This window comes from Idiotropiscis lumnitzeri, chromosome 6, assembly GCF_059441095.1.
Source record: "Idiotropiscis lumnitzeri isolate Australia: NSW breed Sydney's pygmy pipehorse chromosome 6, RoL_Ilum_1.0, whole genome shotgun sequence".
In the NCBI taxonomy this organism is placed as follows: domain Eukaryota; kingdom Metazoa; phylum Chordata; class Actinopteri; order Syngnathiformes; family Syngnathidae; genus Idiotropiscis; species Idiotropiscis lumnitzeri.
In genome coordinates this window covers 19,647,029-19,668,693 of record NC_142396.1, presented here as the reverse complement: position 1 = coordinate 19,668,693, position 21,665 = coordinate 19,647,029, and the positions used below count along the sequence as shown (strand labels likewise).

Below are 21,665 nucleotides of genomic sequence, written 5' to 3'. Positions count from 1 at the left end.
TTTCTGACCAACGAAAACACCTTACATTGCTAACCTGATAAAGGTATTTCAAAGATTAGAATATTAGAATATTAGAAATCCCTTTATTGTCATTGTACTCAAGTGTGCAACGTGCAATGTGGGGGGAGAACTGACAAATGGGCACCATTAAATGAAAAGTCCACAACCAGGGGTTTGTGTAAATAAATAAATAAATAAAATGATGTGCGAACAGGAGAATATGGCTCAAACTGAACAACTTCGAAGAGCTGCAGAGATAATGTCATGGGGAAATGAGCTGCTGCCAAGAGATACTCTGCAAACTGATTTATTCACATTGAGTTAATGAAAAAAATGCTAACTTTGCATGCACAAATTATACAGCAATAAAAGAACAGATCAACAAGTACAATATAAAGAAAATGTTTTATGATGTAAGTTCATTTAAAACCTCAAATATTTAAATATATCACTGGCGTCACAGAAAATCCTCATACTTCCAAAATCGTTACTTTTAAGGAGACCCCCCAAACATGGTTTGTTCAACCATTGTTAAAGCGTGCAAGCCATCATCATCATTTCGACAAGTAAGATAAGCCAGTAATTACAACACACTGAAGATACTATACCACAAAAGCAGCTTTCCAGGGCTGAATAAACACAGACAATAAATTGGTAAAACCCAGACTTTAAAATGTCAATAAAGCAATCCTATTTTTTATCACACACCAGGTAATTACGTGTAACATTTTGTTACACATCCAGTATATTGCAATTATCTTCATCAATCATTTTAGACTATACTTCACATTTTTTTCCCTTCAAAATAAATTGCCAGAGAAGGGAAGGAGCTGATTGAAATACAATCTGAGAGTCAGTCAAAACTTACAGTGTACTGTAGAAGGGGACATTTTACAAGGCAGTTTTATTTATTAAGTGAACAAAATGATCAGTGGGAAAGAACAGCAGCTCGACAAAATTAGCAACAAGAGGCTCAAAATATGTGATTGAATTTGACTGTCAGTGGCATTATAAATTGGTAGATTTGGGTATTACTTCACTCCACATCTGCTTGCTATACAAACAATATAACCACACATTTGTTTTAGGCACCCCCAAAAACTAATTTTGGGGGTGCATAGGAAAAAGTTCATCATAAGTAGCTGATCACATGACATTCACAGGACTAAACCTTACAAATACAGGATCAAGAAGTAACACCATTATGCTATACCGTATATTCATTTTCTTGGCAGTGTTCTTGATTGTGACAGTGTTCAGAAAAGCTCTCTTTAAATTACTTCTTTTCCGAAGGAATTAATTCCATAGCCTCATTATGAATATTTATTCAAACAGAAACTGTGAAAATATCATATGGAATAAGCATCATGCAAAAATATATTCTTCATTTAGGATTATTTTCACAACACTGTACAGCGAAGTCAATAAACTATGGTTGTTCTGATTTTGGTCAGTTTTTTTTTTTTCACCTGTGAATGTCACAAAAATAAACCCAGAAAATAGGAGAGCCGTTTGCAATACGAGAAGGACAATTTGTCGTCAGTTTCAGTCGGCAGCAGGTGGCAGTACTCCATAAAATGTCAGTCTCTTAGAATGGCTGCAAATGGATTGCAAATGGGTTACTCGTCCGAATTTTTATTCCACAAAAATCCCAAAAATATTAATCAGAATATTGACGAGACCAGTGTGGGCACATCAAACATAATTGGACTTCTGGTAGTTAATACTTTTTTTTTTTTTTTTGTCATTTACTGGGAAAACATATTTTGACATCATTCACTAGATGGGTATTTCCAATTTGTAGTAATCATTACCTTTGTATATATTCACGTCACATCCGCTTGATTTGTTGTTGTATGTGTGTCAGGTAAATGAACTGTGTCATCATTTGATGGAGACTCCTTCGCGTCATTCAGCAGGGACGTGTCAATGGAACTGACATCTAAACAATTAGATGCTGATCTGATAAAATTGTCTGCTTTTTTGCCATTGATCACCTTTGTCTCTTGATGACCAGTTCCAACTGGTTTTGTGTTTAGATCTGTCGGAGTACTTATAATAGCTCTTCTGGCTTCTTCATTTGGTCCACTTATATTGGACAACGACGTACGTGGGTCACGGACCGTACTGAAGCCTGCAGGAATGACTGACAATCTCCTCTGCTTTCCGTCTTGCTGCTTGCAGTGGTACAGCCCACGAAATGCTGAGCGGAACTTCTGGGACATTGCATTGTATATCACAGGGTTGATTGCGCTGTTGGAATAAATGCACGTCCGACAAAATAATAGGAACCAGGCATCCAAATAGGGTGTGGACACAAAAGAGTTGATCAAAACTAGTGTTCGATAGGGCATCCACAGCAGAGCGAATATGATCACCACTACGGCTAACATCTTTGTCACCTGGAGAAAGGAAGTAGAGAGGGGAGGCTGCATTAAATGCAATTAAAAGTGATTTAGTTGACACAGAATGACAAGATTAATGGGTTGTTTCTCATGCAATAAATTGGAAAAAATCAAGAATCGATTCTCAAATAACAAATTTCAATAGGAAACCTATTTTTCTGACATTGTATACGACCGTTAGATGTTTGTGCACCGCATGAGCGATCAGTAGTGAGCACTGGGCATCACGGTTTTTGCTTTGTTTTTAATCTTTGGAGGCTTTTTATAAAATGTATTCCAAAAGATGACCAGCCTCAAACACTCGTATCAAAACATACACAGAGTGTTGAAGGCGTTTTGGACAATTCAGACACAATGAATGAGTGTTGATAAAATGCTAAAGTTAAAATGTTAAAATGGAAAATGGAACTTAAATGAAATACCACCTGTATAGATAATAAATGTCAAACACACCTAATTCATATGATCAGCGATTTTGATCATTTGAATCAGGTGTGTTGGAGGAGAGAAACATCTCCAGGACCGGACTTGGGCACCCCGATATGGAGCAAAGAGGTCATAACAGTCGAGTTCCTCTTAAGTATTGTTTTAAAGGTTTAAGGGCTATTTTAAGAGTGGGTAACGAACAATTTGTTTTTAATTCAATTTGTTCAATTGCAGTGCTGCACTGTACAAAAAACAAATAAACACATTTTACCCATTAAGGTTTTAAATTTACACAGAACACAGTTTGTTGCACTACCTCAAGCAAAATGTTAAGGAGTTTTACTGACAACGGAACAATTATTTTGCAGGTATTTGGGAACCCAGTTTAAAATGATTTTAAAAGTGAGCAGCATTTCTATGTTTGGAAAGTTGGGCGTTTCTCTACCCGTAACCAGTTAGGTTTTTTTAAAGGGCTCAGAATGAGTGAACTTGACTAACTTTTACAACAAACTGCAGTTTGTCTGGAGTTTATATTTTACACTCCGTGAAAGACCGGTATGCCAAGAGGTGACAATGAAGAGAAAAATCTATGCAAGGTTGGTCAGACAGAGAGAGATGTGCAGGTTAGGGTGATTAAGGACAGACATGGAGATGAGTGACAGGAGCCAGTGATATGCTGGATAGATGGAAAGACTATTTGAAGGATGTGATACATTGTGAAAATTTGAGAGAAGGCAGGGTAAAAGATGTAACGGTCCTCAGAACATTTTAAACTGTTTGTAGAGTTTTTGGCCTAATTGTTCAAAAACAATTCTAGGAGGTGAGAAGAGGCTTGAGAAATTAAGGAAATGATATGCTATAGCGAATGATATTGTGAAGAACAGGGAGATTTGCAGAGTTGTGGGAACTATAACGAAATGCAATGCAATTTAGGAATTACGTTGATGAGCCACCCATTCATCCATTATCTGTACTGCTTCTCCTCACGAGGGTGCTGGAGCCTATCCCAGCTGTCATCGGGCAGTAGGCAGGGCACACATAGACAAACCATCATCCGCGCTCACACTCATACCTAGGGGCAATTTAGAGTGTTAACTCAACCTGCCACGCATGTTTTTGGAATGTGGGAGGAAACCGGAGTACCCATGGAAACCCACGTGGGCACGGGGAGAACATGCAAACGCCACACAGGAAGGCTCAACAGTGACCATGATGAGAAGGCATGCACAAAAGATTAGCTGAAGTACGATGGAATATAGTATATTTTGTCCATATATATTAAATCCATGTGGATGAATGAGAGGAGTGGAGAGGGAAGAGTGAGGTTACAGAAAGAAGATATTTTGAGGGTGGAGGACTGCAAATACTTGAAGCCAACAATCCGCAACAATGGTAAGTGATGAAAGAAGGTTGAGGGAAAAAAAGCAAGCAAGCAGATTGAAAGGTGGAGAATAGAGTCAGGTGTGTTGTGTCATAGAATCGTCTCTGGTTGGATGAAGGGAAAGCTTTATAAGTCAGTGGTGAGGCCAGCCATGATGTAGTGGCTTAGAGGCAGTGACACTGAAGAGGCGACAGAGGATCGTGAAAATCAAGATGTTGAGGTTCTCCTTAGGAGTCACCAGGTTGGATCAGATTAGAAATTGGCTCATAGAGTTACAGCCAAAGTTCGATGTTTTGAACACAAAGTTACAGAGACAAATCTTTTGACACATTCACAAGGTATTTGTAATTACCAAAAGGGCGATGAGGATGGAGCTTCCAGGAAAGAGAGCAAGAGGACTTAAGCGAAGAAAGGGTGACAAGTGGTGGCAGCACATAAAAAAACATTGAAAAAAACAAAAACAAAAAGGATAAAACGCTCATAAATGCGTAATGCACTACAGTAGTTAGTTACAACAAGAGATAAGCGTGTTTGTTAGCCTGTCATTCTGAAGATCAGATCCCGCAAGTTGGAAATCTGACAAAAGGTAATAACTTCTATAATTAACTTAATGTCAAAAGGCTTTGTGTGTGCCAGTGTACATCATCTGTTGGCTTACCCCTCCCTACACTAACTCACTACCACACAGTGACCATGGCAACAGCTCAGACATTTCTGAACATCACAGAGCCAAAGGGGGGCTGCGGATAGGCAGGGCGTGTGGGGTTGGGGGGATAAAGTCAGTCTGTAAGCCTCTAGTGATTAGTGTTATCAGTCTCTAATAATATTGCCCACCTTTAACCTCCTACTCATATTAGCCTTAGTGCTCTAGCTGTCATTTTTTTTGTTGGATTAGCCTTCACACTACATTTGTTGTGCCGTGTCTTTTTAACTCATGAAGCGGTCTGCATTTTCACCACGAAGAAAGAACAATGGGGGAACCAAGCAGCCTGCCTCTCACTATTTTTGCTGAGAGGAGGTATGACATAAGTGTGTTTTGAGATAAAGTTCCAAGTCCAAGCTGCGTGGTAAGCCAGCTGCAGCTACCTCAGCAGGTAGATAAAGACAAAATGTGTATGCAAAGCAAAAAGTTTGGTTTTAAAAAGTAGAGGGGGAGATTTCTAATTATGTCATGATGAGCAGACCAGCATTGGGTAATATTGAATATGGAGATTAATAATGTGGTTCCAGGCAGCTTGAGTCCAAAATATGAAGATAAGAGATTTTCCACACCAGGAATTGAAGAATCACTCTGCCTACTGAATCGAGAAAGAAAATATATTTAGCTCACTGTGTTGTCAAAATGCCACAAGCAACAACGGCCGCATATCTTCTTCCTCAAGATGCACATCAGAAGATCATAGCTATGGGGAATCATATCCGATTAAAACTGTCTAGAAATCTGATGACACTGCTCCATTCATAAAAGTGTCATTTTTCCGCGTGCAAAAGTTTATCAATATCCTATCAGACTAAGTTGGCCTATCAAGTGACGAATGAAAGCGTGTGAAGTATCTGTTCAAGAACTGAGAGGGCAAAATCATCAGCGGTATTAAGAACGCTTCTTTGTAAATCCAAAATCTCATTATGTGAATCTTCTGCTCTTAGATGGAGGCCCTTAACTGCCGGAGATAGTGATCTTTTAAAACTCAGACTTCTCACATGGTCGAATACAGTGACTCAGAATGCAAGCAGGATAAAAAGTCATTTGCTTGGGAAGGTCAAGATCTCAAACATGAACTCCTGTATTATCGGGGAGTGTGTCGCTTGGATCAAACTAAGTCTTAAGGATGTATTGTTATTGCACCGAAATCACAATCTCAGACAACGCAATTTTGAGATCATCAAAGTTGCATTTTTTTTAAAGGTCTCTTATCCCTCACTCTTACCAAAAGGTGGCGTGTTACTGTGGGGACAGGTCACACTAACCAGCTTTGACATTGGTTTAAAAAAAAAGGAATACAAAAAACACCATAACACGCATGACAAAGAATTTGGGAACCGACCTCTCTACCACAGAGCCACGCCTCCCCCACTGCTTCCCTCACAAAACATATTTAGTGACATTGCATTATTAGTGTAGTATTGTTTCCGATGAAATGATCTACATTGCTTTCATATTTGTAAATGTTACTGCACATTGTGATTATTTCACTCAAGATTGATTTCAAGAAAATCACAAACTGAATCAAAATTGCAATTTTTTCCTTAAATTGTTCTGCTCTAGATCAAACTTCTGTGTACATCTTGGCATGTGATCGAAGTCAGTTTCAAACAGTTAAACGTGGACACTATTAAAGAAAAAAAACCTCAGAATGTTCACTATAATTATTTGAAGCTGACAAAAGCAATAAGCAAAACTAATGAACATCATCATTGCTTTATTTTTGTCGTTCAAAGACTGTTTGCAATTTTTATTCATGTATTCATAGAATTACATTTATTTATTTGTAATTTTAAAATGAAACTGACCTAGAAAAAAAGGATGGTACCCTTAACGTAATGGTATTTTCCACAACTTTTTGAGGCGATTTCTACCATAATATTATTTTAGTAACTTTCAATGATACTTAGACACAGGTGACGGGTATTTTGGCTGACTCCTGGTGAGGAAATTGCAGCAGGTGCCTTCTTCTGATGGCATATTTCAGCTCCTTGTCAAATGCTCACTAGGATTTTATATTGGAATAGTCCAGTGCTTCTTAATTATATTCTGTTACACTCACGAGGGAGAAGAAAACATTTCGCACTCTTCCAACTCTCTGGAGCAACTTTAAATACTAAATATTGTCAATTATCTATAAAATTGTTAAAACACCTCTGCATAACATTGTATCCTTATCAACATGAAAGAAGACAAAAAAGGAAAAAAAATAGAAGATTTAAAACAAAGAATAATGTTATTAATATGTTTTGGGGGTTTTTAGCCAGATTTGAAATATATCAATTTGCCTGCTGCGGAACCATCTGTTTTCCAGTTATTTTAGTGACTGTTGTGAATGTTTCTTACTTTAACAAAATGGTATCCATTCCATTAATTGCTTGCCTGTATCATGTGTGCAAGAGGAAAGGACACTGGACCTTCCGTGAGGCATGGAACAGGCAGAACATTTCAGATAAAGTGATTTCTGACTAAGGCTGGCGGGTTGCATAATGTCCAGCAAACGTTCATATTTTCAGCATCATCCACCTTCAGCTAGTACCGATGTTTTATCAGTAAGCGCATGCAACGCCTGTTCTGTTCACAGGGCGATTAAAGGTTTATTTGAAAGGTTTATTTACTTGAGGAGACATGGAAAAAAAAGTCAAGAGGTGGCAGACCAACAGACTGTTGTATGACACCAGCACATCGCTCATTTCTTAATTACTTAGAAGTAAAAATACATTAAATAAGCCACGGATTACAAGCGGTGTTGAATTGAGCAGAACACTGCTGACACAAATGTATGATCAGAGCAGAGTTGCATGACAGGAACAATGAGGGCATGCTTTGACATGGCTGGACTAAAGGACAACACCTGCAGGAAAACAATGAAGCAGTTGTTTCCAGCGTGAGAAATCGTTGTTCTGTATATAGTCATAAAACAATAACTTATTACTTGTTGTTTGCACTAAATCTGTATATGATCAAACACATAATTTCATCAAATTAAGAAAATCGATTCACACGTGTGCAGGCAACGCACAGACATGCTGCAGTAAAATAAAGGAAGCATCCATTCAGCCATTATCTGAACTGATTGTCTTCACAAGGGTCGCGTGCTTGCGGAAGCCATGATTATTGTACTTAACACGTTTTCCATATTTTTGGCACTCCTGCTTTCTGGCTACATTCAAAAGTATATTCTTCTTGTCTCTTGGGGGGATATTAATATAGGCAGTGTTTACAGTGTAGCGGTGTCCTGAGTTACAAATTGAATTTGTTCATTAATTATTAATCTGTTATAGCCTTCCAAAAAATCCTCAAAACAAGTTACCTCATGTGTTTATTTGGAAAAATAGCAATCTATAATATTGTAATTTATTAATACAGCGGCCTTGCAGTAATGACATTATTAAATAGCTTGTAGCTAATTGTCTAACAGTCACTTTGGGCTGAAACAGCATGCTTGTTAACCCTGTTGCCGCGCAACTTGTATATCTTCATATATTTTGATTTTGTTTTACATTCTTTTTCTAGATGCTCCACCATCATCAATCCTGAGAGGGGAACCAAAGTTAGCAATGACAGAACACAAAGCCAGAAGACCGACAAGATGGTTAAAAAAAAGAAGCCTGCATCGGTTAATTCACGTCTCAACGCAGATCAAGATTGGTGAATTTAAGTGGGACTTCATGTGATGCTTCTCCTTCACGCACGCACACGTATTTACAGTGTGGTTCTTGATTATTTCTTACTGGTAACAGGAAAAGTGCTATGCATGTTGCCCCATTTTTTTTCCTTGAAACATTGGCCCTGTATGGCCCTGTCATTGAATTTATAACAAGAGAAGTTGGAAAAGAACTCATACATTGTCTTTTGTCTTTATTGTCAGTGATAGTAATGATGGTGGTGTTGATCATGATAATGAGAACAAAATTCAAGAGAAATTTTTAAATGGTCCTGTTGAGTCTTGCAAGTCCAAAAGCAGTATTTGTGAAGGGTTTATTGTGAAATTGGAAGGATTGCTAGAATGACTTGGTTTGAAGCCTGAATGGCTGGCGGTTTCAAGCGGTCAAAAAAATGTGGAAATTAAAGGAGAAAAAATACCATTTTAAATTTTGGCTTATATGTTGAGAAAACCTTTGCTGTAGGGATATCATAAAGTTGAACAGTTTAAAGTTGGAATGGTGGGAATTGTTAAAAAAAATATAGAGAAAAAAAAATTAAGAAAATGAAAGTGTTATTTTGAAATGTGAATATTGAGGCAGGTATAAGTTAACAGGTCAAAGTTGTAATGGTTTTAATCAGTCGGAAAATGTAGAAATTAGCTTTCATTTTGAAATTTTGAAAAGAAAAAAAACGAGGTAGTGATAAAATGAACAAAGTTGGAGTGGTGCGAATCAGTCAAAAAAAACAGAAATTAGAGAGGGAAAAATACATTTTGGCTTTTATTTAGAAAATTTGGAAGAAAATTGCAGTAGCGATAAGATCAAAAGTTTGAAGTTATAACGTTTTGAATCGGTCAACAAATGTGGAAATCAGAGAGAGAAAAACTAATGAATTAAAATTGTAGCTTTTATTTATTTAGATTTTGTAAGTGGGAGCCTGGATACAGCAAACATTTTAAGAATAAAAAGGGTCTTTTGACATACAGTACGCTGAACCAGAAGGTGTTGCTTGGGCAAACAGTAAATATGCAAGTGACTCACAGACCTGTTTCCTGGAAGAGAGTGCACTCTTCAGGCGGCGTGGGCGACTTCGCTTCCCTATTTCTGTGACCTCGCGACAGCTTTGGCGCAATGTAGTCGCACTGGTTTCAGGTTGGTTTGGCAGAGGTCTGGAGGGACACATGAACACAAACTTGGTCAAATTCCAAACAGTCCCTCCTCAACAATTCCACTATTGTTTCATTGTTTTTTTATTTGAATTTAATTGTTTATAATACAAGTGCAAATTGTCGAGTAACTTACGAGACAATATTGATTTTGCCAACCAGGGTTATCAACAATAATAATCTTTTGTAGGTAGATATATTGTGAAAATGTTACTTATGATTGCTCTTTTGCAAATAGCTAGATCGCTGAATGAAAGCACATAATCAAATAAATCAATAAATAAATGTGTCTGCAAGTGCGCCATTCTGAAAGACGAGAGTATCCAGTACATGCACGGCTGAACAAACATTTCTGGGGCAAAGGTGTGGTGTGTTACGTGCTTCCTGTCTTTGATTGTTTCAAGCTAGTGGAAAGCCCTCTGGAGGGAAAATTTCAAAATAACCTCATTATTTCTATGCTGATGTGGGTTTGTGGAATAGCCATATTCAATAGTTCACAGCTGGTGCTGTGAAAGGTGGAAAGTTTGTGACTTTTTAAAGACGAAGGGATCGCTCGTCCAGCCATCTCTGTGAGGATATCGGCCATAGGGTTCAGTGATTCAACCTAGCTTTTTATGTGAACACGTCCACTAGTGAGCCGGAACAGATTGGAAGTTTATGTATTTGGCAAGACAATTTTACTATGGCAAAAATGAATCGGCAATGACTGTCTGTCCATCTCGCTCTCTCTCTCCATATCTTGCACTCACATCACCAAGCTGCACTCTTTCTATCTCGCTCAGTCCCTGTTCTGCACCTGGTTAGTGAGGCGATAAGGGTGGCCTCTCCGTCACAATGCTGAAGACACGGGAATCGAGAAACTCTCGAGCCATGGGAACATTTATCCTCATCCTGCCGTTGGAAGTATATGATTGTCTATATTATTTTATTATTGGCTCTCTTTTATGTTTTGAAAACCTGCATTTTGCGGCATCTTCACTATATAATGTGACAATAAAGGCTCTTTATTCCATTGTATTCACCCTTACAGTGGTTGTTTTGTGCCGTATAAACAAAGTAGAGTTGAGTATGTCCACAGAAACGGTGCAAGTCTCTGTACACACGGACCTCTATGTACTGTGAAACAAATGGCTCATTAAAATAGATACGGTGCTTTGATCACTAAGTCGACACTTGGATGACTGGCGCAATTACAAAGGTAATGCGTCATTTATGGTAATGTGATGTCATTCCAGGAGAAAGCGAGTATACAATAAAGAGTTGGATGCGATCAATGTTATTGCTATGTGTTAGACTAGCGGCCGGAAGTTAGCACATACCACCTGCAAACCGATTTTCTTCGCCCATGACTTGACAACTATGCTAGGCTAAGATTCAATATTTTTAAGCGGCGGCAGCACTGCCATGTAAATATCAAAAGGTAAGCAGTGTAATCAGTGTTAGCTACTGCTAACTGGCACATCCTAAAATGCAAAGCGAAGTTATTGTCAATACAATACAACTTTATTTATGTATCGCATTTCAGATGAAGGAAACTGGGCATTTGGGTTTGTGTCAGCTGCCTGCATCACATTTGGATCTGCACTCTAATTATAGACAAGTGTAATTCATCAGTGTGTTGATGAAGTGCTGCCTTCACAAGTGAAAATGTAAATTAGGATTTTACTTTGACCAATAGACTGAGAAACAGTTTCTTTCCGAGAGCCATCTCCATACTGAACTCTCACACACACACGAGACCACCCTAACCTCGCAAAACAGCATTGTGATGTGTTTCTATATGCCCAATTCAGTACTGAATTCCATTGCACTGTCTTCTTTATTTATCTAATTTATATATTTGTCTGTATTATTGTTGTATTGCACTGGAGAGGGGAGCCCTCTAATCTCGTTGCACACTTGAGTACAATGACAATAAAGGGATTTCTATTCTATTTCTATTCTATCTATTCTATTTTCTATTCAGAAAAGGAGCCACTTGCTTAGTCGCCACAAAAATTTTGTATTGGCCACAGAGTATAAGAGTGTATGGTGAGCAGTTGCTCATTTGCATGAGACAGATGAATATGGATGATAAATATGCTTTGATTATTTATCCATTGCGTAATTTGATTAAAGAATGTGAGTGACATATAGGAACTGTTTAAAATTGTGAAATAAATGAATGCAATGTCTAATATCATAGTAGTTCACTGGTATTGGTAATAATGAAACTGTAATTACCCGAGGTAGAGAATCCGTGCTATCAGTCCGTAGAGCACGATAGCGAGAAGTAATGGGCCGACGTAGAAACATGCAAAGTCGATGAGGTAGATGGGCAGGTAGAGCTCCCGCTTCACCTTGTACCCACACTGAACATGTCCATCCAGGCTCACCTGATCACACATTTATTGGAGAAATACAGTAGACTGAACATTGGAATCATCATTTACATTTTGCATCAACACAATGATTATGGTGCACTCAAAATGGCTTTTGACATCCACTTATTGTTCAGCAAGCTTTTGTACAAAAGAGGATCGCTTTAACATTTTAAGCCCGGTAAAGGTTACCACTATTGATTGGAGGACTGCTAAGTATGTTCAATGTGGAACACATTTTCAAAACATAATGTAACCTTACTGCTCTATTATGTTGTAGTGTTTCAAGCACAAACACTTGTCCTTTACACATTTCAGATTCCACTTTGTTTTAAAGGTTGCTTGTCAATATATTGGCAACTTTTGTTGTAAAATGCATTCCTCTTACCTGAATATCCACAAGGAAAAACCATAATATGCAGTAAATACAGGTGAAGATCCAAACCCCTGCAATTATCCTCTTGGCCCTGGACACTGTGCATACAGTTTGAGCCTTCATTGGATGGCAGATAGCAATGTACCTGCACATGTGACAAAACAAGTTTGGCACACCATATTAATACACAGGTCACTTGAAGTTCTTGTTTTGTATCTAGTTTTACCCTCCCCAAATCTGCTGCTGATTTTTAGTTTATACTTTGAATTACTCAGTGCTGGGCCGCCCGTCTCGGGGGCGGAACGGTTTGAGTCTCAGCCCTGACTGGACATCTATTTTTGGGGCAGGGGACAGGGGGGTGAGAAATGGTTTGATTGATCAGGTTTGATTGATCTCGACTGGAGGTGGATTTTAGTCCGCGCCACCAATTGGCCCTCAGACAAACAACAAAAATTGCCTCAGAACCCGTCAACAGCGCCACTACCAATTGTGCGTACTTACTTGCATTGGGTAATATTCTTTGAGTATATGTTTTCCGTGTGGTCCCTGAAGTGCGCACGAATGTGATTGGCTCATATTACAAGGTGAATGAAATGCTACATTGTACTATGTGAGATGCGGAGTAGTTGTGACAGAGAAGTTGAATAAAGCAGTACAGTTGGCAGCACAACATGTGTGTGAGATTGGCTGACTTTATCAACAAAATAAGACACATTGGGCACATTTGTGTTGAAGAAGAAAGAAGAATTAGATGAAGAAGAAGGAGACAAAGAAGACCACAATAAGCACATTTTAAGGTAAATGGATTTGAATGGTAAATTATCCAGCTAATGATCTTTAAATAAACCGTTGCCATTAGCATCTCGCATCTCTCCCGCGACAATGTCATGCATGCATGGAAGCTTTTTTTTTTTTTTTTGGTCGGGGGCCGGAAAGGGATCGGGGGGCCGACAATTTTTATGAATAAGGCTGGAGGGTCGAGGCGGGAAGGCTAACCAGATCGCGGCCTAAAGTCTGTGTAGCGCTGATTTTTGTATTTTAGTTTTCCCCAGAGTGTGGACGGACGGAGGACTGCCCACACGTGACCACTATGACATATGTATGAGGTAAAGTAACTTGCACAAACATCTGTTAGGCTGTGTTCAGACTGCAGCCATATCTGATTCCAACCAGATTCCTCCTAAAATCCGATTTGTAGGGCTGACTGTCCACACGGTTTTTAGCAAGTGTCCAATGGGATTAGGCCCAGTGCAGACTGGACCACTTTAATGACCCATGTGACAGCAACAACGTCGGAACGGAGGCATCGTCCGCGCTTTTTGATGTCCACTGTACAATACAATCCAAAACAACTTTATTTATATAGCGCATTTCACAACAGCTGGAGCTGTAACAAAGCGCTTGCCATATGGAGTAATATAAATTAGCGGGAAATTAGCACACAAATTAAAAGACAAACAAATACCAGAAGTACAGCAGAACAGTCACAGTCTCATGTTGAGTTGAAAACTAAAGAATAGAAACGTGTCTTGAAATGAGTTTTAAACGAGAACAGAGAGGGGCCTTGCCTAACATTTAACGGGAGCTCATTCCATAGGGAAGGACCGGCAACAGAAAAGGCGCGAGCCCCCCTCAGGCTGTGCTTAGTCCTCGGTACCTCCAGCAGCATTTCGTCCGCAGACCTGAGGCACCGGGCAGGTGTGTAGGGGGGGAGGAGGTCGGAGAGGTACGCTGGGGCGAGGCCATTCAAAGCTTTGAAGACGAACAAAAGTATCTTAAAGCGAACTCTACATATATACTGTATAGGGGCAAACCTTTTGACTTGCCAGCCACAATGGATTCTAAGATTTGACAGAGGGGCCGGGCCAGGAACATTTGTATCGAGTGTTTGGGCCAGATATACTAAAGTGTTGTGTGTCGTTTGCAAACCTCATTGCACAGTAAGCACACGCAAATAAATGAACAACTTAATTTATTAGCAGCATGCACTGAGGAATGGGGCCTTCCTGACAGTTTTTATGAATAAGGCCGGAGGGTTGAGGCCGGAACAGTATCGAGATAGCAGCAGTAGGGCGGGGGAAAAAGGGTCAAGTGCCCAGCTATAAGACAATAAGAAAGAGTTGGGATCAAGAAATGAAAGCAATTAAACAGTAACTACAATTGATGAATTTACTATTCTATTTGATAGAAATAGTTCCAGACACCTAAAACTGTAAAAAAGTAAAAAAAAGTGTTTGATATGATTTCTAAAAATGTTAATGGTCGTACTCACCTTTCCACAGTGAAGGCAGTGATAGAGCAGGATGACACATTGATGCCCAAGTACTGCAGGTAGGTGATTCCCAAGCAGCCAGCGTGCCCAAACAACCAGGTTCCCGTGAGACTGTCTGAGATGTTAGGAAGTCCCGCCGCTACTAATACGGTTAGGTCAGCTATGGCCAGGCTCACCAGGTAGCAATTTGTTGGTGTCCTCATGTGTCGGGTGGTGAAGACAACAAGGACCACCATTACATTTCCCACAATGCCAACACCACACACAAGCAGGACCAAGAAGACAGACACCGTCTTGTACTCCAGGGACTGGGAAATGGAAGTGCTGGGACTCAGGGAGATGTTGGTAGGCGTGTCAACTCTGGAGCTCACATTGTCAGTCATGTCTACTTGAAAAGCAGTGCTGTTTTTCCTCTTCAAGTGTGAGCCAATGAAGGCTAGAATCATTTAATTAAAAGAAATTGATGTGGGACATGCTCCTTCGCCCGTATTGAGAGCTGACTCTCATTTTATGCTGTTTGATTTAAAATGAAAGGAATGCCATTTATTAAAATGAACTTGCTTTACTTTGTAAATGATTTCATCATCAGGTCTTCATGTCCAAGTAATGTAGATGCAAATACATGAATTGACCAATATGACATTGAAGGGGATTGTCTCTCGATTTCTGAACAGCACCAGGCCCATAATCAATCACCTAAGAAAGGAATGAAAACAGAAGATAGAGATGAGAAGGATCAATTGGTATCAATTATTTATCTTTCTTTGCATGTTTGGAGGTAGCACGTCACCAGAGGGAATTGGGTTAATGGAATTGATCATTCTCACAGCGTATGTTGAGCAAAGCGATGCGTGCATACCACAAAGTGCAATTTTTTTTCTTTAGAAATGTGCAGAGAAAAAAGGAAATGTCTACAAAATGTATGCCTGAGTGACACTTAAATAAGAGGGTTGTATTCAAAATACATATCCTTGAGATGTCATCCATCAGAGGACTTGTGATTGACGTAAATTGTGAGAGCTGACTTTGAGGTAAGTTTCATTTATTGAACCTCTGAAAACCAAGGTAAATTTTAAGGGCGTCTTCATCCCGATAAAAAATTAAGTAACCGGTGTAAAACACGTGTGTACGTGAAGGAGGCATATGTTGCTCTCCTCGCTCATCTTCTAGCCAAAGCACAAGCGCATATTGGACTTTCTCTCCAGAGGACTGCCTCTAATAAATTGAGGTGGACATGAAATAAAAAAGGCAATTTCGCTACACTATTTTGCCATTAATCAAAATGTATCGACCTCATATTTGAGCACGCGCATGTTTTAACTGAACTTTTGCATCTCCTTGAAATGATGTTCCCATACATTGCATTTGCATACTCATAAAAATTGCAGCTGATGCATTTTCTTCAATAGTTATCCTTACTGCCATTATCTCAGGGACGAAGCAATTACCCGGGGGCTCAGGCCAAGGGCCAGGATACACCCTTGACTGATCACCCATCAGTTACAGGGGCTGATAAATAGACAGCAAAAAACATTTATCAAATAATTGAGTCCATGCACTTGAAGGTCATCGGGTGTAAAACCTGTGAATGAAGCCAAACAACAACAACCTGAATCTACGTAATGAAGCGCCACACAAATTCTGTTTCGTCGACTAATCAACCTTGCTTTCCTACAGAGCCCCTTAGGGGACACGGAAGAGAAAAAAACAACTTTGCGTTCCCTCACAAAATCTTTGCGTTCCCTTGCAAAGATTGCATTCCCTCGCAAAGTTTGCGTTCCCTCGCAAAGTTTGCGAGGGAACGCAAAGTTGTTCTTTTTTTTCGAGTGAATGTTTATTTTTTTTAATGCGCGTTTATGTACTTCCGGGTCATCTTCCGTGTAAACAAACGCAGCAAAGATGGAGTGTGTTCACCCGTGGGCGAGTTTAATTGAATTTTACTTTGAAATTGTCTTGAAATACAAAGAAATAAAATCAGTTCTGCATATTAAGCACGGTTTTCAAATAAGTGAAAGACAGTTCCAAGCCCTCCTCCATGATTAGTGCCGCCTCCAACGTACTGTCGTCTCTTGAACAGCAGCGCATTCGAGGCAAGGGTAGTCAATCTGACCCGGAAGTACATAAACGCGCATTAAAAAAATAAATAAATAAACATTCACTCGAAAAAAAACAACTTTGCAAGGGAACGCAATCTTTGCAAGGGAACGCAAAGATTTTGTGAGGGAACGCAAATGATTTTTTTTTCTCTTCCATGTCCCCTAAGGGGCTCCGTACTTTCCACTCTACTCTCCTCATTTGTTTGTTGACAAAAACATGTTGTAAGGAAAATCAAGACTGACACTTCACTTTGGTAACAAGATTTATCCAAAAAGGGTTTTAGTGTGTCCAACAATTGAGAAGTGCTTCAACAGCATAATCAGTGACACATTGTGCTTTCAACAAATACACCACAAAACAGACTTATACTGAATCTAATCAATAAAATGGGTGACTTTGCACTTTTTAAACACAGAAAAGGTCCAATGGGTCATTAGGTTTATGAAAATTATGTCTGTGTACTCACAGATAAAGTACAATCTCAACTTTGCAAATATGTATGGCGGAAAATTGACAAGTGATGGTTTGACATTACATGAATTCAGCCCTACGGCTCCAGGATTTTTTCTCCTGGGGCTTAACCGATACATATAAAAAGAAAATTGTTTACAAATAGATTTTGGAATATCAAATAAAATTCTGGAAGGGCTCAATTGGTGCTGCACAGATTTCTGATTTCTTCCCATAGCCCGGGTATAGCGCCATACCAGACAACGGTTTCGTCTTATATGCAGTCTCGTTGACATGGAGACTCTACATTGCAAGGTGTGGATGTGACTGTAAATGTTTGTCTGTGTCTCCAGCCTGATTGGTGCGCAAAGAGACTTCAAGTTGACACGATCAGAGATCGGCAATGCATATTACAAGCCAGGAAAGTCTTGTCCAAATGTTTCCGTTTCTGACCAAAAACAGTTCTCCTGGATGAATGGACAACAATTTCCCAAATTCAGAGAAACTCCCAAAATATGTGATCAACACCATATTTCCATATATTTTCAGCCTAAACAAGTATAATGATAAGCCCCAGTCATTTGTCCACTCTTTAGTTAAAAAAAATAAATAAATAAGTATAGTGGTAAATAAGTAAGATGCGTATTTGGCATGCTTAACTTAATTTAATATACAAAAATGTCTACCTACATTGAAAAGCTGCCAAACTGCGGCAGTTATTATAAGCATTTGAATGCTGATTGTATGCAGATGACACACATGAAATATCATAATTATGTAACCAACCTACCTTTTTAATGTCTAAAAACGCCCAGTTAACTGGGCTCCAAAAATCCTTTATGTACTCATGCATGCAACATGTATAGTAGAAGGGACCCAAGATTGGCAGAAAAAAAATAGAAGTGTAATATGAGTAATCAAGCTGTCCAAGCTTAACTTGCTATGTAAAAAAGCAGATGTTGGACAGACAGTGAACATGTTCAAAGGCTGCATGGTTGGGTTAAGATAATGAAATGTCAGACATTTCATCTTGCAATGTGATGTATTAAACCTGATCTTCTGGGTCAATTGCTTCCGTCGGGTTACTCGTTTTTTGTGTCAAACCCTTGTTGAATGCAAAACAATGGAATGAATGCATCCAGGTGACATAATACAGTTGCACATATGTTGACTCTAAACTTGTGATTTTTTTAATCTAATTGTAGGGAAGAGGAAAGTTTCTTACCTTATGTCTCTCTGCAACATGTTATCTTCATCCTGAGTCCTTGCAAAGAGTTCGTCTTTCGTTACATAATCAAAACTATTACTCTTTCTCCACGTGTCTGTTGCTCTGAAGCAATTTAATGTGACACTGTCAGTGGTCGACCTGCTGTAACGCAGCTTCGCAAGATAAGTCACCAGTCACCACTCAGTCCAATTTGGGAAGCAGTGTGTCTGTGACTTCAAAATAAAAGCGTAAAAACCGTCACAATCACTAATCTCACATTGCATGCAATTTACTTTATCGTTAATTGATGAATCACTCCTATCCACGTTTTTATAAAATAAAAATATTTTCAGTCATCAAGATAGGCAACAGAAAAGAACGATCGAATTCAACCATTTTAAAGTACATATAAGAATGATTTAATTCACTTACATTACGATTCAAATTTATCATTGCATATTTTTATTACTATAGATAACGATTTTATTTTACAATAAATAAATAAATAAATGAAAAACTACATCTTGCCGTGTTCGTCGATGTGCAAAGTAGATTTCCTACTGATATATTACAGGTTTGTATTCAGTGCACATGTGTTCTTTAGTTCTGAATGATTACAACTATAACATACGAACTAATAACAAATCGTGCACCCTTTGCAGTTACCCGTGAGTCACCTTCTCAAAGGCTATGACTTGAATTTATTGAATTATGAGACATCCAGCTTTATAGTACACTCAAACTTTATTGAAATTCGATACAAAGTGTGCCCCTATCAGAGACGGCAAAAGTAGTCACGCTGTGTACTTCAGATCGACAGATACTTAAATAAAAATGACTCTGCAGGATTTATTGGGAGATCCGACATATGGAAGGAGAAAAAAAGAAACATTGGTTCCTCCGCAAAATACTTTGCGTTTCCTCGCAAACTTTGCTTGAAAAGGCAAAGCTTTTGTGCGCATAAGTGTCGTTCCGGGTAAATTCAGTATTTTCTGAAGCAATCATATATATATATATTTATTCTACAGAATGCAGTGAAGAAATTCTCCCACTGCTGTTCGATTTGAGCAAAAGCCCTTCATTCATTCATTATAGGACCAAATGACGTCATATGTAGTAATGACAATTAAATGAGTGCAGGATCAATCCTGTGTCTGAACATATTGTGAGACTGACGGATAAATAAACACACATGACATTTATACATTGATTTGCGTTTATCCTGGTTAATGAATCCCGTGGTAACAGTCTTGTATGAGAATGGTGACCCCAAGTGGACAACAATGATACCTGCACCTTGCAACTGTATCAATGAACGACAGAATTGGAGAGGATGTATTTCACCATCACCAACTGTTGTTTCTTTCCGTGTCACTTCAGGTGCTCATAGATTAAATTTTTTCACTTCACCAAAACGAACCTGAAAACGACTTTTTACTGTCTAGTAAATACATTTTGATAACTTTACAGAATAAATCGATTGCCTGTTTGATTAACCTGCATAAGGCTCGTAATGGGTTGGTGGGAGGGGTTCACTGTTCTGCTGCAAGCTAAATTCTGACAGGATAAACCGGACTGAAATGGTTGCTTGAGCAACTGGATTCATCTCAACACCTTCATGTCTCCAAAGTAGCTGATAGCAACTTAAAGAATACGGCTTGGATTTCTTCAGATTTTATGGGTAATTTTTATGACATGAATTCTGAGTTTTCAGGTCAGAATGAGATCCACCGCCTTCCCCACAAATCATCCCTGGAGCCAACTATATATATATATATATATATATATATATATATATATATATATAAAAGTCTCTTATTGTAATGGACGGAGGATGTTTACATAGATAATTGTATTTATTAAGGTGGGAAAACTAGACAGACTGCAGTTCTTTGAATGGTTTTCTCTGTTGTATTGTGCCCTCATGGATGAGTCGTCGTCCCAGTCTTGAAGTAATCTCTGTGTGTCGACCACTCCTGGGAAGGTTTGCAACAGTTCAGTTTTCTCCACTTGTAAAAAATGGCTCTGACAATGATTCGCTGGAGCGCCACAGCCTAGGAAATGGCGTTCTAACCTTTTTCAGACTATCCTTCCATACATTTTCCATTTTCTCCTCACTAGGGTCGCGGGGGGTGCTGGAGCCTATCCCAGCTATCTTCTGGCAGTAGGCGGGAGACACCCTGAACTGGTTGAAAGCCAATTGCAGGGCACACAGAGACGAACAACCATCCACGCTCACACTCACACCTAGGGGCAATTTAGAGTGTTCAATCGACCTGCCATGCATGTTTTTGGAATGTGGGAGGAAACCGGAGTACCCGGAGGAAACCCACGCAGGCACGGGGAGAACATGCAAACTCCACACAGGATGGAGCCGGGATTGAACCCTCGACCGATGCTGTCTCTCACTGTGAGCCCATCGTGTTAACCAGTCGGGCCACCGTACCGCCCCTTTTTCAGACTAATTGATTTCAATTTTTCAACCAGTCTTTTTCGTTCTTCTTTTTATTTAAATTGTTCAAACAATATAACACAACTTTCATATTGCGCGTTTTACAACAGCTGGAGCTGTAACAAAGCACTTTCCTACATATTAAAGACATCTTGCTCAAAAGTAACATTGCTTTAAAAGAGGGATTAGAGCGAACATCGGATTAAGAAAATAACTGATGTGCTATATATTCTAGAGCTACTAATCTCTGCTACTGAATGTTATGTTCTTTCCGTCTATCAGAGCAGAAGGACCAACCAAAAAATGATGCACTTTCCCTTTTTCTTGTTTTCCCCACCAAGAGGCAGCGTTTCTCTTTAACTGCTGGATCATCCTGGGAAAGTGCCATTGTGAGACATGTGTTCTCTCTCAGAAGTGCAGCCCTAGGCTCTCTTCCAAACAGCACCACAGGTGCAGCATATGGGTGCCCTCCTTTCTCTTCAGCCCGTTCCTGAAAATAGTCCTTAAATCCTGCTTTCATTAATATTCACCTCTTCTTTCACTCTGTTATTTCAGTCAAGCATCTCGAAGGCCGGGTACCTCCATTTTCTCCATCCATTTTCTGTACCGCTTCTCCTCACTGGGGTCGCAGGGGGTGCTGGAGCCTATCCCAGCTACCTCGTCGCCAGCCAATCGCAGGGCACACAGAGACGAACAACCATCCGCACTCACACTCATACCTAG

At 39.3% G+C, this 21,665-nt stretch overlaps 1 protein-coding gene across 1 annotated transcript; it reads right to left on the bottom strand.

The window, feature by feature from the left end:
* Window positions 1–333: 333 nt before the first annotated feature.
* On the bottom strand, window positions 334–18,676 carry trhr2 (thyrotropin releasing hormone receptor 2). The gene is made up of 6 exons (XM_088299312.1): window positions 18,509–18,676; window positions 14,737–15,432; window positions 12,477–12,609; window positions 11,952–12,103; window positions 9,608–9,731; window positions 334–2,402 (listed from the first exon to the last, which is right to left on the bottom strand). Exons 2-6 carry the CDS (start codon window positions 15,180–15,182, stop codon window positions 1,827–1,829), a joined length of 1,431 nt encoding a protein of 476 aa, XP_088155438.1. The 5' UTR covers window positions 15,183–15,432; window positions 18,509–18,676; the 3' UTR covers window positions 334–1,826.
* Between the last annotated feature and the right edge of the window lie 2,989 nt (window positions 18,677–21,665).

Bases quoted from the DNA above. Each gene is read 5' to 3' on its own strand.
- trhr2 (XM_088299312.1), bottom strand. From the start codon at position 15,182: ATGATTCTAGCCTTCATTGGCTCACACTTGAAGAGGAAAAACAGCACT. The intron at 12,610-14,736 runs GTGAGTACGACC...TCACATGTGCAG, and splicing joins ACTGCCTTCACTGTGGAAAG to GTACATTGCTATCTGCCATC. The intron at 9,732-11,951 runs GTAATTACAGTT...GTGTCCCTCCAG, and splicing joins GCACGGATTCTCTACCTCGG to ACCTCTGCCAAACCAACCTG.